Here is an 18462-nt window from a genome sequence, read left to right as displayed (position 1 = left end):
TGAAGTGCATAACACCATGTTCAATGGTGAAATATAAAGGTCATGTCTTGTGCAATTTAATTCTCATCTGTGCACATAGGGTTAATTGTGAAATTTTTGATAGTTTTCTCTCCTAAAGAGCAAATCATTCTAGACTAATCTAAAATTAACAGTTTTCATTCTTGCACACATCTGTGAAGTTCATATACTAGGATAAATTCTGAAAGATTTGTAAGCTAGTTTATTGAAAGAGCAAACATAGAATAAATTTTATGACAAAATGAAGAGAAAGAAGTTTGTCTTCAAGTTTTGTTGTTCTTGTGATATTATTTTTTAATGTAATTAAAGGAAGAAAATTGAAGATACAAAGACTGCTGTAAGAAGAGAGAAAATAAAAATGAGAGACAAAAAGAGACGAGAACACCAACTACATAAAGAAATTGGGTGGAAATTCCGAGTCAATGATGCCTTACTTTATAACCAGGAAAAACTTCTTGAAAAGATTCAAAGCCATAGGTTGGTTAGCGTACTTTTTGTTTATAAAATCTCAAGCTTCAATAAAGAATTTAGTTTTGTTTTGGTAGGGTTGACAGATTTTGGATTTGACCAAGATACAGATAAGTTTGTTGATAAGAGTTGAGGAAACAGGTATTTATTAAATTTCGTTATTCACAAAGTAACCAAAATATTTTTCCTAAACTTTAGTATATATGTATTTTCTTCTGCATACATCCAGTGTATATTATATGTTTCAAAGAGAGATTGGCTGAGATACATAAAAGACAATAAAGTGTTCTTTTAAACATTTTTAGTGGTTAACTGTAACAAACTGGTTAACCAATTAAAGCAGAAGGAAACAGTAGTATTTTGATTCATTCACATTGTTTATATCATATTTTAACAATATTCTTGTATAGTTACCTTTATGGGTAGATTTTACAATTTGATACCATCACTCACTTCTGTACACATATAACTATTGGAAATCTTACTGATTTATCATATAGCTATTGGAAGTCTTGATGATTTATCTAAGAGACATACATGCTTCAGCTTTGTGAAAACTCTGACCAAAAGTTTGTGTGAAAAATGTAAATTTGTACAATGGAATAAAGGCATATCATGAAGCAAAACCCTCCACTAATAGGAGTGGACACATCTCCTTGCCCAAATGCTATCTCTACATTTACACACCAAAATCTTTATTCTTTACTTCAGCACAGTTGTGCAAAGACATTTTATTGAGACTTGTTGAACAACTTTACTTTGTGTTTTCAACCTTTCAGTATGAATTCATAATTTTATGTGAATTCTTATTCTGCTGAAATGAGTAGAAATATCACTGACAATTACCCACAGTTTAAGAAATTCTTTGCCTCTTGACATCACATCGACCATCATCTAACTTCTGGAGGGTTCCATGTTGCTACCAGGTCTCTTTTCCATCACTGCCACACCATTCTCTTTCACAAGAGTTTGAATCTGAAGTTTAGGTGGGTGAAATGAAACAATCCTTTTTTTAATCTCTATCTTTGCTTAGGGTACAACCATGCATTTTGAAGAACGCATTAAGTCCTTTTCAGATTTTCGAAAAATTTGTTACCCAGGTATGTACCATTCATTTTTTTTTTACATATAATGCTTCCTGATCATTTTTACAAAAACTTTTCATTTGCAACTTCTAGGTTTGTTTTTCACCTTCTTCTGATATTTCTATTCAGGTTTCATTCTTTGTAGAATATATTTTTTTGCAATACAGTGTCACGTTATCTGCTCAGTTTCCTACCTAATTATTTAAAATCCTTTTCCCTTCCACTTTTTGGACATCCAGTCTTTGAGGCCACATGTATAGTCTATGAAAAGCATTTTTTGTTGGTTTTGTTACTGTTTAGCACCTAAACTTCATGACTGTATTTTCCTTTTTACCTTCCCTCTGTACCTTTTATGATGGGTGAACTTCAGTTTCCCCATTGACTTTCAGGATACATTCAGACCCTTTCTCTTCTGTGGCACCTTCAACTTTCATCTCTCATTTGGTTCTTTGATATTGACGTTTACATTACTACGTCCTCTTGCCTCAGTCAAAGCAGGTTATCTGAACTGTAAGGTACAGTCAAATATTCCCAATCCTCTCTAGTGTCAGCAGTTTGGTCATTCAAAGGTGTTTTGTCTTGGTTTTTTGACCTGTGCTCATTGTGATGGCACAGACTACAATACCAACAGGTGTGAATTGGAACCTCCCTGTGTTAACTGTTGTGGTTCACACCTCTTGTACTTTCATTCTTGCCCTAAGTGGGTGGAGGAGAAAGAGGTTCAACAATTAAAAATTATGAACAATATATCCTACACTGAGGCTCAGAAGTTAATGTCTCCTACTCCATCTCAGACATGTGAATTTTTTTCAAGGCATTCTGAGGGGGTCACCTGGAAAATTTTCCAAAATCTGGATGATTTGACATGGAATGACCCTATTTCAGATTTTGTATATGTCTTTGTTTATCATATTTCCTACTCCTGAAATGGAATAAACTCTCAGTATCCAATGATAGGAGTAGATTATATTCATTCATATCCAACTGTGATACATTTTTCACACACCTTACTTCTACAGCAGGCAAGGGGCTCCATAGAGTCTGAGGGTTGAGTAGTGTCCAATAAGGTGCCTTCCTCCCAAGACTGGCATAGGGCCTATACTGTTAGATGGTAGAAGAGCTGGGTACAGATACTTATCACAACTTCTCTTCTCCTACAGTACATTTTGACCTGAAGAGACTGATGGTAGTAGAGGTGTGCAGACATGCCACAGTGTAAATGAAACCCAACCTCACTACATATTATGGCCATCTCACAACTTGCAAGTACTCAAATTGTCATTTACCCATTCTGCTCATTTCTGCAACATAATTTAGATCTTTCACATGTTCGTTTCATAATCACAGGCAAAGAGGATGCCCTGGATGAGAGGAGATTTGGTTTAACATGAGAGTGCCTCTTGAAATCCCTACCATAGAGTGTTGCATCTCATGGGTTTCCTTCAGATATTTGTTGAAAGGAGATATTCCAGGCAAATTGTTCATGGGTCTCTGCCATCTCAACCTGGAACTCTAGCTATCTGTATATGGAAGTGACTGATTGTATTGGAAAGTAATACTTTTTGTAACTGAAAGTGTATATGTGATAGATATCTGTTTGTGCTTCCACCAATTCTCCTCACTTTTTTGGTACACCTTTAATGGTTGCTTTGTCAAATGATAATTTTTGCACACTGATGTAGAGGAAGCATTTCCATAAGGAGGTGTGTCACACTCTAATAGGTAGAGGGTTTTGTCACGATACATCATGCAGTAGCAGAAATTCACATGTTTCGTATGAATTTTAGGCAGGAGTTTTCACAAGTCTGGTGGCATGCAAGTTTTTCAAGCAGATTAGCCTTGCTTCAAGAGCAAACTAACTATCTGTGTATGTAGGTAAGCACTTATCAGAAATATATTTTTTTATTAAGAAAAATTTTAATGTTTGAGATTTTTATTAAGAGCACCTGAGCATAAAGTTAATGTTCTTTCCTTCAGTTAACAAACTGATGGAGAATGTTTTTTTTAAAAAAAATTTTTATTTTCTTTTTCTGTAAAATATGATGAAGAATTTTTTAAATAAATATTTTTATTTTATTTTTCCTTAATTTTTTTCTTTATATATAAAATTCTTCTAAAGAAAGTTGAAAAGTGAAGAGTCCACTATATTTTTGTTTTCTTTAGTTCCTTTTTTATTTTAGTATTTATTTGAGTTACCTATTTGCTTTCGTAGTTATGTCTGTTTAATATAATAACATTGGTTTCTGTGTTTTATTAATATGTTTCTTTTTGGAGGCTCTGCACTTTCTTTTAAGTATTTTTCTAGACATTATTTCAGTACATTGACCTAATGATTTTTTCTCAGATTTTCTGAGTTTTGTATTCAGCATAATTCAGTAAAAATCTACAGCTATACTATAGGATTCACTCTCAGTATGTTAAAACATTTTCAAAATCCATAGTTAATGGAATTTAGTACTCATAAACATCTGTTACTATCTTGTTAGTGACTCAATAGTCATAAATACCTGGTAGTAATATCTGAATGACTCAGTAGTTTCATTCTGGTAACACTTTGTCAGTAATTTAGTAGTAATAAACATGCTGATACTAATTTGTCAATACCTTGTATTTGTAATCATACTGGTAAACAGTTGTAAGTGACTCAGGAGTCGTAAACAACTGTTATTAGCTTGTCATTAACTCAGTAGTCATAAACAGCTGTTATTAGCTTGTCATTAACTGAGTAGTCATAAACTGCATTCACTAACTGATAAGAAACTCAGTAGTCATAAACTGAGGTTACTAGTTTAACAATAACTCAATAGTTAACTGCTGGTACTAGTTTAACAGTAACTTAGTTAACTGCTGTTATTAGCTTGTCAGCAACTCAGTAATCATAAATAGGCTGTTACTAATTTGTCAACAACTCAGTAGTTATAAACATGCTGGTACTAACCTGTTAATAACTCAGTAGTTATAAACATGTTGGTATTAACTTGTTAGTAACTCAGTAGTTATAAATATGATGAAATTAACTTGTTCACAACTCTGTAGTTATAAATATGCTGGTGCCAACTAAAACTCACTGGCATTAGGTATGATGTGGTTAAGATATTGTTGTACTTTCATCTTTACTTTTACTGCTAAGTTTTGAATTACTAATGTAATCTTTTCCTATTGAATATGTGGTTACTTGATTCATTCTAGGAACAAGAAGACTAGCCTGCTGGTTTCTCAGTTTTTCTGAATGATGAGTAAAGTTAATTCAAGTAAAATCATATTTATAAATAATTGGTGTTAAAATAAATGAATAATATTGTTATTAATCATATTCTAATTCTTATTTATAAATTACTTCTATGAAACTTTACCAGTTATTCTTGTTCACGTCATAGCAGTTGTTGTTTGTGAAATATGATAATATAAATAGCATATCAATCATTAGTGGGAATATTGTATCAGAACTGGTCTGATTAATCCTTATTGGCACTGAATATGATGGATACAGTGTGATTGACATATTTTTATACATTCTTCTTTACTTTCTCATAACATTTTTGAGCTGCCATTGACTCGCTAGTCATAAATATGTTGGTGCTAACTTTCTAGTGACTCAGATCAATTTTGAAATCATTCAGCAAGATTTTTTTTGCAGATAATCATTGAAAAGTACAGCTATAAGGTGTATATTTTTCTCACTTGTAACTAATGCAGTTGACTTCAAATAGAATTTCATTCAATAGTATATGTTTTAGTGATAATTTTGTGGTTATTTTAATATGCACATAGTAGAATGCTAATTTACTATAACAAAATCTGAAGTATTTAGGCTACCTTATCATGTTCTAATACAAGTTGAAAACATGTAGATAGTTTTTAAAACTTTAGGGAATCAGGAAGAACCAGGTTGAGAGAATATTACAGGGAGCTTGAAGAGATAAGAGAAAGAGTAAAGAATCAACCTCTGCTTGTGGAAAGACAGACAATGGTAGGATTATAAAAGCAACAATTTGAAATAATTAAAGACATCTTGCATATCAGAAGTATTGAAAATGCAATTTTTATGCAACAAAATTCTACTGATTAGGAAGTGTTAATGACTCGTGAATAATTTTCATTCCAATTGTTAATAAATGCACCCAATTTCTATTCTCGTTGAAAGTTATTACAGGACATTTATTATAAGTTTCTTGATTTATTATAATGTTACACTCATGACAAACTTCTTATGTGATTTAAAAATTATTTAAAAATAAATCTCCCCATGGAAATGAAATGCATATTACAGCTTTTAGGTGTGTGTGTATGTTGTATATATCAAATGACTAAAAAATCTAGTGACTTCTCTAGTCAAAAAGTGCCTTTACAGAAAAAAGCACAAGTTTTATGTTATGATTTAGACCTGCGATATACATTGTGACCCTGTACAGAAAGTAATAAATTTTGTTTTATTGTTAAATACATGTTTCGGTATGATATATATTTTAGGAATTATCATGATCAAAATCTTGATATCAGGAATCATTCATTTCTTGAATGTTAACATGCAGGTTTAAATTGCACAAGTAACATGATTTTGCAAGTACATTTGAATTCAGTTTATTGTACTATAAAATTTATATTCTTTGGACAAAATACAATCATTTTATGAGGCATGCTAATAGTCAAAGCTTGTGGGTTTTAAATATTAAATCTTACAATGTGTTTATAAGTGCCATAAAGGCTTGTGAAAAGATTGTTCAAATTCATATCAATGTAGTACATCTTTTAGTGAGATTATGTTCTCCCCATCGTTAAGTTACTCAATAAATTATTGTATTTATAGCATCACAGTAGCTAACTTCTTTCATCATGTTTCATCAATCCACATTATTGTATGAAAACCACATTTAGTAACCAATATTTTGAATACAAATTACAAAATCTAACACAGATATGGTGCTTGTGTTCATTTGTTTGTTCTCCAATATGGCCATGTGAGAACTGTACAAATCAAGTGGTGGTGTTTATAGCAGGAATATGTAGCATGGTTATTTTAAGGGATTAAATAAGTTAAGTTGTGATCACATTTATGAAAAATGTGTATTTTGAATTTGTTGAAAGTATACGGTAGTGATGAATGTTTTTTATATAGATTTGTATGTGTGTGTGTGTGTATGTTTATAATTTTATATGCTTTTAAATGTTCTGTAACATTATTAAAACATGAGGGAATCATCAGTAGTCATGACACTCAAAATTGTTTTCAGCAGTATGAGAGTCAGTTAATTGATGAGACCTTTTTTCTGTTTTGTTAGCTATATTTTTGTGCACCAACAATACCAAGTGTTGGGTGCCTACTCTCAAATTTAAATCTTTTAGGCAGGATTAGAGTAAATTAATCTATGAGATCTTGAACTTGGCCAAATACATCAGTTGAAGGGTTTGACTTCCTGTGTCCAAAACTTTAATTAGATCTCAGATTGATCAAGAGATGGAGCTATGAGCTAAAACTTTGTACTTGAAAAAAAACAAAGCAAAAAAAAACTCTGAGCCATTCTGTGAATCACTGTGCTGTGGCTAATAATATCCTTAGAAGCACCTATCCTACCCAGTACCATTGCTTAACAGTTTCTAAATAATAGTTTATTTTTTATGTTATTAAGCATAGTAAGACATCTCTATGTTTATTTCAGTCTTTGTTTTGTGCCATAACAATACATTATGTATGTGAACTTTAGTTTTTATACATCTGTGACACTTAGGTGATGTTAAAGGATGCATTTCTTGTGTTATGAGGTGTATTTTTGTACATGTGCTGGTATACAAGTGAAATTTCATGTTTTGCCTAGGTTGATAAGACAGGGCATAAGAAAGTTGAGATGAGCATTTGTTGTAATATTTGTGTGGTGGTAGCTGATGATAATTCCTATGACTATAACTGAGAGAGTGAAGTTCCCATTATTATGGTGATGTAATTGATATATATATTTATTTAACTATCATTGTAGCTTTACAGTTGTATTCGTCCAACACAAAATTGGATGAAGTTTTCATTTTTTTTTCATCTCAGGCACAATGACTTGATCATTGTTTGAGATGCAATGATGAAGCTAGTTAATATTTCAGCCTAGGTTGTAGATTACAAATTTGGAGTGCTTCCTTTTTCTGACTGTCCATTCATCTTTCACTAAGTTTGCCATTTTGAAGTGTTCACTGTTGTTTTTTTTGTTACAGTCTTTGCTTATTTGATTGTAAATTCCATAGTTATTGAAAGGACTGTAATGAACATTCTCTGGTATGATTGAGCCATCAATTCAACATAGACTTGCCTACAGCAAAGACACTAATATTTATGTAATATTAGTAATATTTTTGAAAGAGGTATTTTGTCTTTAAATAGGAAGAATTTGCATATCTATTTGTTTGGTTTGAAGATTACTCTTAGGCTGACATAGGAATCAGTTGAATGCAGAATGCTTTTCAGTTTATTTTTTTTAGTTTGATGCTCTGGGAACCAGTAAAAGGTAACACCAAGGTAATAGGATATTTAGGAATATCGAGATCAGGAAATTTGGGGTTGAAAACCTTACTAATATAGTCAGAAATACTTTTGTTGATAAGTGCTAGAGGGAAAGTATTTTTATTCAGATATTTTTTAATGCTAATAAGCTCATCATAAAAATAACCATAAGGGCTGGTAAGTTTATATGTTCTATAAACTAAAATACTTATTAAATTAGTTTTACAACAGTAAGGTATAAAAGTGCTAAAATGATGTACAGGCCACAAAATTATGGTTTATGGTAGTACTTAGTTTTTAACCTGTTGTTATGGTTAATGACTTCTAGATCTAAAAAAAGGGTAGTTTAGTTTCTCTTTGCTCTTCAGCTGTGAACTCAATATTTGTATGCTTTTAATTTAAATAATCTTGAAACTTTTTGACATGGTTTTGCTTTCTGTATACAATAAAAGCATCGTCAACATATCATTTATAAACTAAAAGTGTAATTTCAACTGAAGTGGCTGTACTCGATTAGTTTCATGTAGTTTCATGATGAGATAAGAAGAAATTAAGCTAGCATGGAAGCAAGTGGTGAGTCAATAGTTACACCATCAGTTTGATCATATGTCTCATTATAAAATACAAAACGAAATTCTTTGGTCATAATTACAAGTAGTTTTGTAAATGGATTTTTAGTTAACCCATTGACTTTAGAGTTATCTAGAAGTACTAAATCACTACTTAATTTTAGTACTTCATCAAGTGGAATGTTCATATATAATGAATTTATATCAAGACTTGTGATGAATACAGATGAATCAAGTTCCATGGATTTGATGAAGTTAGAGGAATCAAAGAAGTCTTTAAACAGAAGTAACACCTTGCTTAAAAATACAGCTAGTTACATAAACATAATTAAATTGTACACTAATCTTATAGTGTTAAGAAATTGATCAGTATCTTGTAACCTTAGCCACATAAACATAATTAACGTACACTTTAATCTTATGATATTCAAAAAATGATCATTATCTTGTAATCTTAGTTACATAAACTTAATTAACATGCACTAAACTTTTGGTGTTCAGAAAATGGAATTTTAGCCATATAAATATTGTTAAAATGGATACTTATGATTTTCTAAAAGTGATTGTTACAGTTTGAATTTTATCTAATACAAAACAGGCAAACTCAGAAAAAAAAAAGTTAACTGAAGGGAATACTGCCAGATGTACTTATCATGCTAGTCATTACACTTGGTTATTGTTGTTGCTTTTAAAAGAACATAGTTCATGTTTTTTAATATGTCAAAGTATTTTTGTTTTATTCATAGGAAGCTGCTAAGAATCAGGCTAAGCAGCATTATTTTAGAATACTACAGAATGCTGGATTGGACCCAGACTTTGTGCAGAAGAAAAGTGATAAGTTTGTAGAAGATACAAGTGGTGAGCCTGAGAATACTCACAATAGCATGAACAGTATGAATCAGCATCAGGTCAGTAACACTTCATTATCTCATTCGTCATCTCTCTCATCATCCAACCACCAGGAAGACAAAGAAGAAGACAGTAAGGAAAATAAATATGAAAGTGAGAAAGAGGTATCATACACAGAAAGTTCTAATAATGCCAGTTAATTAGAACAATGTTCTTTCATTGGTAATGAATATTAAAGAAGACATTTTTTTTAAATTTCTTTTTAAGGCTTCCATTAATTAAGTTTTACAGTTAAGAGGAAAGTACTTAATAGTGAGAAATTGTTTTGGCAGGGTATAAATCATCTTCAGCTGAGACAGCTTTATTTTTCTAACAGGGTGGTTGGCATTTGGAATAGACTGCCTTTAGATGTGGTAGATGCAAGTAATTAAAGAGAGTTTAAGGGAAGGTTTGATAAACATTTGAATGATTGAGGAATGGCTTTGTGTGTTTTATTTAAATGTTTACATTAGTGTATGGGATGGCATAGGTGGATCAATGCATTCTTTGCTGTCTTTAAATCATATGTTGTAAACTAACCTCATTGATTTGCATTTATAAGAAATATAATTTTGTGTATTACTGTTTATGTGACATATATATAAAAGTTTATAATATCAGCTTACATTTATTTTGTTTCAAACTCTTTATGGGTTAGAAATGTGGATATTTTTTTGCCAAGTGGTATTAATACAGTTATATTAGCCTATTATAAACAATGTTATCACAAGATATACTATAAGATGGGCAGGCAAGATTGAAGTTGTGGAAAATTACTGTTATTCCACTAACTAGGAATCCTCTATTACTGCTAATTGGAAAATCATTTCTGCCTTCTGTGAGTTTCCCTGGTTGGTTACATTAGTTTGAGGAGTGTTGTAAGGCACAATCTGTGATGTTGTGGATACCACATGTAATCTCACCAGCTTTAGAATGAGCTCTATAATGGAAAAGAGTAGAGCAATATAACACTGAAAGAATGATTAGTGAGTTTTCTTGCTTTTGACTCTTGGATACCATAGATATTAACATACTTGTTCAGCAGGCTAGATATACTGCTTTTAACTTTTCTATGATAGTGAATTTTAAATTTAAATGTATGGATGTTACAAAGAATTGGATTTTGATTAATCTACAGATGTTCTTGCATTTGCTATAGCTGTACTTACAGATGTTTAATTAACATCAAAAATATTGTAAAGTACTATATACGTATTATATTTTACTACTGTTTTAAACTGTTTTATAAAACACTCACAGTGCATCAGAATTGTGAAGACAACTGATGCAATAACTTTGGTTGGAAATCTCCATGAGATTGTTGTAAAAATCAATTATTAACAAACATAAAACACACACATTATTATTGTAGATAATATCCATAAAATATTCGAATTTTGTTTAATATAAGTAAGTGAATAAACTTTCAGTTTTTTAGTACTGTGATACTTCTGAATATTGCAGGTTTTTCAAACACATCATGTGATGTTTATGAAGAGACATTTATTTACCAGTATTCTTTTTCTATAACATTCAAGAAAATAGAACATAAGCTTAGAGCTAAGACACAAGTTCTGGCAATAATATGCCATTCAAAACCAATCACTGTTTATTCTTCCTGATGTTAGATGAGGTGACTTGTATATATCTGTATCATCTTTAGTTCTCAAAACCACCACTTTCTTTGCATCTTAACATTAATAATTTCAAAAATGTATTGTTCTCTTTCTTAATTTTCAAGAAGAATGAGTAGAAATGAAAAAATCAGCTTAATTTTATAAAGTCTTTAACCAGTATAATATATAATATGAGCCATTTGACTTTGTATTAGTATATAAAATAAGTCAAGTTACAAACAGATGTAGATATGTGGGGGTTTAGAGGTAAATATATATATATTGTTTTATGTATTAGTCCTTGATCTTCAGAGTTTATTGTAATATATAAAAGATATTTTAAGACTTTTGTTCCTGTTTTGTTGTGTAAAACAAGTGATCTTGTTATAACTTGATTAATTGTCCTTTATGTTATATATGCTAGATTTATTTTACCGTGTTTCTCCGATAATAAGACCTACCCATAAAATAAGACCTAGTGTGATTTTTGGGGATAGTTTTAATATAAGCCCTACCCTTAAAATAAGCCCTAGTTAAGAGTGGCAGGAAGAGGAACGAAATAAAAAAAAAAAATTTATTAATTAGTTTAATAGTTAGTTAATTAGTTTGTTTAAGTATTAATCAGTTAGTTTAATAGTTTAATAATAGTTTATTTTAAATGGTTAGTTTAATAATTTTACTTTGTAGCTTCATTTTTTTAATATATCAAAATAAGACATCCCCCGAAAATAAGCCCTAGTGTCATATTTTGGAGTGAAAATTAATATAAGCCCTGTCTTATTTTCGGAGAAACACGGTATGTACATAATTTGTGATAAAACTGTTAGTGTTTTATTTTTTTTCCAAGTTCAACCTTTTGAAATATGCAGAAGTATTAACATTAGTTATCATTATTTATGTAACATGCTTTGTTACAGTTGTGTTATTTTCTTACCAGGTTACTTTATTTTTCTTTATTGATTGACTATTTTGACTTAAAGTATTTTTGTTGAAACAAATATAATTACAATTTATGAGCCCTTTGTTAATAACTGCAGTAATGTATTTACACTATTTATTTATATTTTAACAATTTTAAGTGCATTATTTTGTGGAAAAAAAGATAAACCTTTTCTTTATGTTAATAGATAAATTTAAACAAATCATCAGCAATTTTATCTTACATAAGTTCAGCATCTGTTATTACTTAAAATATAAAAAAGTCTTATTTTGTAATCCCATTATGTGGTGAAAAAATAGACTTAACTTTAGCTTGAAATTTTACATTTTAGAACGTATTCAATTTTTCCAGTTTTTGTTTCCCATTACCAAGAGTAAAAAATAGTGTCTAACTTGATTGCTATTATGTAGTAAGTTTTCTAATGCTTTATGGTGTCATGTAGTTACTGACATCTCTGTTCCAATAAAACATGAACATTTTTGTAATATGTAAGGTGACAGAAGCATGTTACATCTCGTTATGTACATTTTATGATATTTAATGTTAGTTTCTTTCATGTTTTTTGAAATGTTTCTTATTTTTGTGATTATTATCAAGTTCTTTAACATCTCTATTCTTTAAGAATATAAAACATATGTACAATTGATTAGAGATGAAGCTCATTTGCATGACCAAATAAATAAAAATGGAATTTTCCATTGTAAAGATACATGGTAAATATAATGTTATTGTTTAATTGTAAAGTATTTGAGATTTTGAAGTGTAACTTTAATCTTATAGATTAAAAGTGTGCCTAAGTACAAAACATAGGTAAATTATATAGGTGTTGCTAGCACAATAATTGAAATCTGTAGTATCATTAGTTGTGCAAGTTTTGTTTTTCGAAAGAGATATTCTAACTTGAGTAAAACCAAAAAGTGTTTCTTGTAACATTTAAAATTTAAGAGCAGTCTTTTAATGCATACATTTAATTGTTTTGACTCCAGGAACACCTCTTGTCATGATTGAATTCAAGATGTGTTATAAGTGTGTGAGAAAGAAAAATATATTTACTGATACACAAAAGCTTCACTGTCTGCAACTACTAATTATTAACAAAATAAAATTTAACGACAGAGACACTTTGGGTTAGCTCTATAAAATGGACTGCAAAATATTTATAATATTTTTCTGATATGATACATTATATCTGTTCACATGTGTAGCTATTCTTGTTCAGTGCTGTCCTCTATATGCATAAATATTTTTTTGTGTGGCACAAGCCTTGAACTCCACATACCCCACAACCAAGGTGGTTCAACTATATCTCAAATGTAACTCATCATATGATAATCCTCTAAAAATAGGCATGTGACACACCCTCCCAATGCACATGAACTCCTCTATTAGATTCTGCCCAACTGTTACTTTTTATTAGGCAGTGTTCATTTGCAGATATTTTTTTTTCATATGTTCATTTAATTTTTTTTGTAGTGTTTTTTTAATTTATTCTTTTGCTACAAATAGTAGTTTATCATAATGATTTACTTTTGTCTATTACGCACCTCCTTTCTGAGGCACTCCACCAATCCCTTGAGGGGTTTTAGGGGGATACATTTTCCCTCCTTGTGTGCTGTTGTCCCCTTTAGCCCTATCCCTACATGTGTGGTTATGTTGCTGTTGATATCTTATTGGGAAGGATGTTGGTGTTTGGCAAGATCATCTACCTTCATGACTTCAGAATGGCTCTTTTTCTCCAACAGTCTGATTTTGGAGATATTTTCCAGAGTCTTTGGATTTCTGTGTAGACTCTGTGATTGAGCACCTTCATTTTTTCCTGGAATCTCACATCTTTTGTCCATTGGAGGAAATTATTCAGTCATACATGTGGCTCAACCTAGTATTATCATCTTCCATTAGCTTCATAGGGTAGGTGCTTCTTCCTCATCAGGGTAACACCTTCCAAATATTGCCGCCCTTCAAACTTCAGTGTGGTTGTGACTGGGTAAATTATCTTTTCTATATATATTTTCCCTCCAGCAGCTTGTCCTATTTAAGATTCAGATCCTACTCAGTGGCAAATATTACTTGTCTAGGTGTGCTTCCTATATCTCAGCAGCGTATGTTATTGGCTGTACATACACACTTGTCTAGGTGTGCTTCCTATATCTCAAGTCTGTTATGTACAGCCAAGATGTATATCCATGGCCAATAACATACACTGCTGAGATGGGGTGTTCCACACAAATACTAGTAGGTTTTTTCTCACAACATATTTGCTTCATTATATTCCCATTCCCATGCAGAAGGAAATATTTGCACATCCATGTTGCTCTTCTGATTGAATAAATCAGGAGCATTCTGCTTCTCAAAATAGGTTTTCATGGTCATCCATTGCACTGTCTTCAGTGTTGGCATTCCCCTGCTCTGTTGCATCCTTATTCTTCTTGTGGAGTACAGGAGTCTTTGCTACTTTCTAGTACTGACCCACTGGGGTGGTAGACCATGGATGTGTCTTCCTGAATATGTTCACTCCCATTCAGTAAAGTGGTTGTGTTCTACTGGTGTAGATGGCATGCAATCCTCCAATCATGTGCTCCACTTCAACGTGGTAGGTCTCAGAGGTTGTTCCAGCTTCTGTGTGCTTTTATCCAGAGGGTGAGGTTGGTTATATTTCCTATATGGGAACTATTTCCGTTATCATGGAGTTTGATGTTGCACCCAACCTCTGTGCAGTTTTGATGAGAGGGCAAGGTTGCTATATGTTTCTAGGGGCAAACCACTTATATGTGGTGGAACTTCTACAATGTCTACAAGCAGTGCAAGTATAGTAGTTGGTTTTGGTACCAAAAATGAAGTCAATTTAGGAAACTTTTCAAGCCTTAACTTATTTTCTTCAGACTTCTTCCTTTCCTGTATTCTTCTAGGATGTGCATAATTTATCTTAAAATTTATAAATCAAATAAATTCATAGAAATACAATTTTGTAATAAGATTAAATATTACACAATTGAAAGAATATCAAACCAATGCAAGTTTTCAATACAAGAATTATATTTACATTTTGAGTATTTTTAGAAAACATCTTTTACTCTGAACTTAGATACCATAAATGCATAGTTTTTATTATGTATGTTGTAATATTCTTCTTACCATGAAAGGACATGATTCAGGATGCCTCCTGTTGCTGGACACCTGAGTTTCCCTGCACTCTGTTAGCTATTCCCCTGTCCTTCACACAGGTTCTTCCACTTATTAAATGCAGGATTCTAACTATACATATGAGAGAAGATAGTATATTGTGTCAGATGTTATTTTTCTACACTTAAAATATATTTCCAGTGGGTACTTACCTCTTCTCACACTTCCAATTGTTGCTGCATGATGATTCACATGAAAGAAACAGTTGAACCACATTGATTGTGAGGTACATGGGAGTTCAAGGCTTGTGACATATGAACAGATGTTTACTAGTAGAGGGAAATACTAAATGAGAATAGCTATACATGTGAGTGGAAATATACTTTCAGGAAAATAATAAATTGTATAATCTGTTGTTTAGTTTGCACAACTCAATATTTTTATTTATTTATGCATTAATTTTATTTATGTGTTTTATAACAAAGTTGATAGATCCACAATCAATTTGGTGCATAACTGGTTTAAAGCATTTGTTTAGATCACTAACCAGTAATTCTAGAGTTAAAGGAATTCTTTAAAGTGAACTTTATTGCTCTCTTCAAAGATGTGTTTTTGTATTGATTTAATTATAATGCCATAAATATTCAACAGTCAAGAGTTTTGCTGTCTGCCTAGATCCTTATTGATATTATTTGTGACTTACGTTTTTGATCTAGTTTCTACAGATTGATAGAAGTTTTAAATATTTTCATATTCACAGTGATGTATTACTGTAGTGCAAATGATGTTCTGAAGATGTACAGCTCTCTGTATTCTGGTGTCCACACAGATTTAGTGATCTAAATATTCTCTTTGTTTTATGCTGTGCTTACAATCTCACACGAAATAAGGAATTAGAAGTTTACCCTAGAGAGGTAAAAAAAATAAATAGGGTACGGGCTTAATGTTAGAGAAGGAAGTTCATGTGTTATTTATTTATTTTTAATACTCAACATTTTATGTTAAGTATATTGTTTAAGCATTCAAATAAACATTCTCATTTTTACCATAATTGTGTCAACAACTGTTGCTTTTCCTTTTAGCTGTGATCTAGTTTATCATCTTTTGTGTCTTGTCATTTTTATTATTACCAAAATTGTCACCTGTTGTTTCTTTTCATTTTAATCATTATGAAGTTTGTGAACTTTAGTTTCTTGTAGTATGATAACAATCAGGTTTTTCAATTTCTGCTGCTTTTCATTTGAATTATAAGTGATTTTATCAACTTCTTATTTAATAGTGACTTATCATGTCATCTGTTATTTCAAAAATTATTTCAAATCAAATTAAATATGGCTTTAATAAAAGAGCTAGTAATGCAAATAAAAATAACTTGAGGTGGCTTGGATACCAAATAATACTTGGAAAAACATCAGTCAGTACTTCCAGCTTTATTAGAAAATAAACTTTTTCTTGGAATGCATTACACTTGATAATGCTGAACTGAATGATGAAATGTAGCATATTTTGTTTTTTATTTCTAAAAATAGCTTGAGGTTATTGCTGTTCCAAGTTTTATTCAAATAAAAGGAGAACTTAAAATGAAATTTAAGAAATATTAATACCATATGCATACAGGTTTTGCTGTATAAAGGGTTGAGTATATCATATTGAAATAATAATGAAGATGGAAATAAACAAGTCATGTCAAATCACAACTTACATAAAGTTACAGTGGTGGCATTTATCAGAACTATATTTTAACACTTTTTTGGCCTTTTATAGAGAGTATGAGATATCACCAAACTTTGGCTGATTCTGGAAAGGATGTGTAACAGTTCCTTCTGATCCAAGATATTCATTCACTCAGGTCATAAATATGTGTTCATATTAAAAGTTTAGAATTTCTAAGACAGGGATATTGTTTGTATTTAGTGATAGTCCCCCCAATGGCGTTATGGTACGTGTGCAGACTTACTCTACTAGAAAGTGGGTTTCGATGCCCATGGTTGACAGAGCACAGATAGCCCATTGTGAAGTTTGTAATTAATTATAAACAAACAACTTTAATTATATAGGAAACCAAAGATATATGGATCAGTGAGGGGAACCAAGAACTTCCAGAAAAGATTCTGCAACAAAACAAACAATATCCATGATATACAAAGTGTATTGTATTGTTACATGGATGAATCCACAAATACAAAGATCAATTACAAAAGCCATATAAATGTCTGAAGCAACAGTAGATATCATAATCAAGAAAGATCTCCATCTTATAAAGTAATGCAAGTAATGTGTATACTAGTTACTTGTTTGATATATTCATTAAACTGTTGCATACCTGAAGCAACACAATACTGTAATGGGTGTTCATGCTGTTCTGTATGAAGACAAACAGCTCAAGTTGTCAGATGTAGTATTAGTAGATTTATGTGATCTTACTGTTGAAACAGGTGCTATAAAAATGTTGTCCTCGTACACTGGATGGATTATGGAAAGTAGCACTGAGATGTGGTGTGTTTTAGAAATGACAGTATTAAAACAAAACCCATTTTAATGGAAACTACACTCTAAGGCTATTGTCAAGACAGCATATGGCTGAATATAGCAATATAGAATGTAAAGACATTGTGAGGCTCCAGTCATTTTAATATAGCATGCTTAACCTATGTATTCACTACAGTAATGAAACTTAAGTGCAAAAATTATAAATGTAAAAGTGCAGAGGTTATAATAATACACATTTATTTGTGCTTATAAAGAAAGTCCAGTGAATTACAGTATATTTGATTACATGAGTGGTTTGTTTTAGTACTTCTGTAAAACTTAAAATAATTTTACTCTGATAATTTTCTGTACCTGCATTTTTTCAGATGTTTATTATGTGAATAATTTAGTTTTATTAGATATGTTGCTATGGAACATAATGTTATCTTTCATTGAATTATAATGTTATGCAATGTTAATGTGATATACTTTATCAAAATCTAAGTTCAATCATAAGATATGATTTGAGTAAAATAATTACTTGGAATTTCCTTAAAGTGAACACCAGACCTTTCATGTAAAATGAAAAATGTGCTCAGAATTTTGCACCAATGCACATATAACATTGTAGTATGATTTTATTTAACATTTAAATGCAATATTTACTTAGCAGTGTTGTAGAAAGGAGTTTCTAAAGCTGGGGTGCTTGGCTATACATGCAGGTTTTACAATAATGTAATTTACATTTGCTATACAAGTCAGATATGTAAAAGTGGGGGTTGTTAAACAACCTAAGAACCTCCAA

At 31.1% G+C, this 18462-nt stretch overlaps 1 protein-coding gene across 7 annotated transcripts in view; it reads left to right on the top strand.

Moving 5' to 3' along the window:
• LOC143225718 (protein FAM161B-like) overlaps positions 1–18462 on the top strand; it is a 45547-nt gene that overhangs the window by 7652 nt on the left and 19433 nt on the right. For 4 of the 7 annotated variants that reach the window (XM_076455608.1, XM_076455611.1, XM_076455609.1 and 1 more), the window contains exons 3-5: positions 328–495; positions 5442–5541; positions 9371–9637. In XM_076455608.1, the coding sequence (XP_076311723.1) occupies positions 328–495; positions 5442–5541; positions 9371–9637 (535 nt within the window). Of the gene's footprint in view, positions 1–327; positions 496–3358; positions 3447–5441; positions 5542–9370; positions 9638–18462 lie in introns of those variants that run through there. The other 3 variants (XM_076455612.1, XM_076455613.1, XM_076455614.1) reach the window with 2 other exon arrangements.

This window comes from Tachypleus tridentatus, chromosome 9, assembly GCF_004210375.1.
Source record: "Tachypleus tridentatus isolate NWPU-2018 chromosome 9, ASM421037v1, whole genome shotgun sequence".
Lineage (NCBI taxonomy): Eukaryota > Metazoa > Arthropoda > Merostomata > Xiphosura > Limulidae > Tachypleus > Tachypleus tridentatus.
This window is presented reverse-complemented; position numbering and strand designations above follow the sequence as displayed.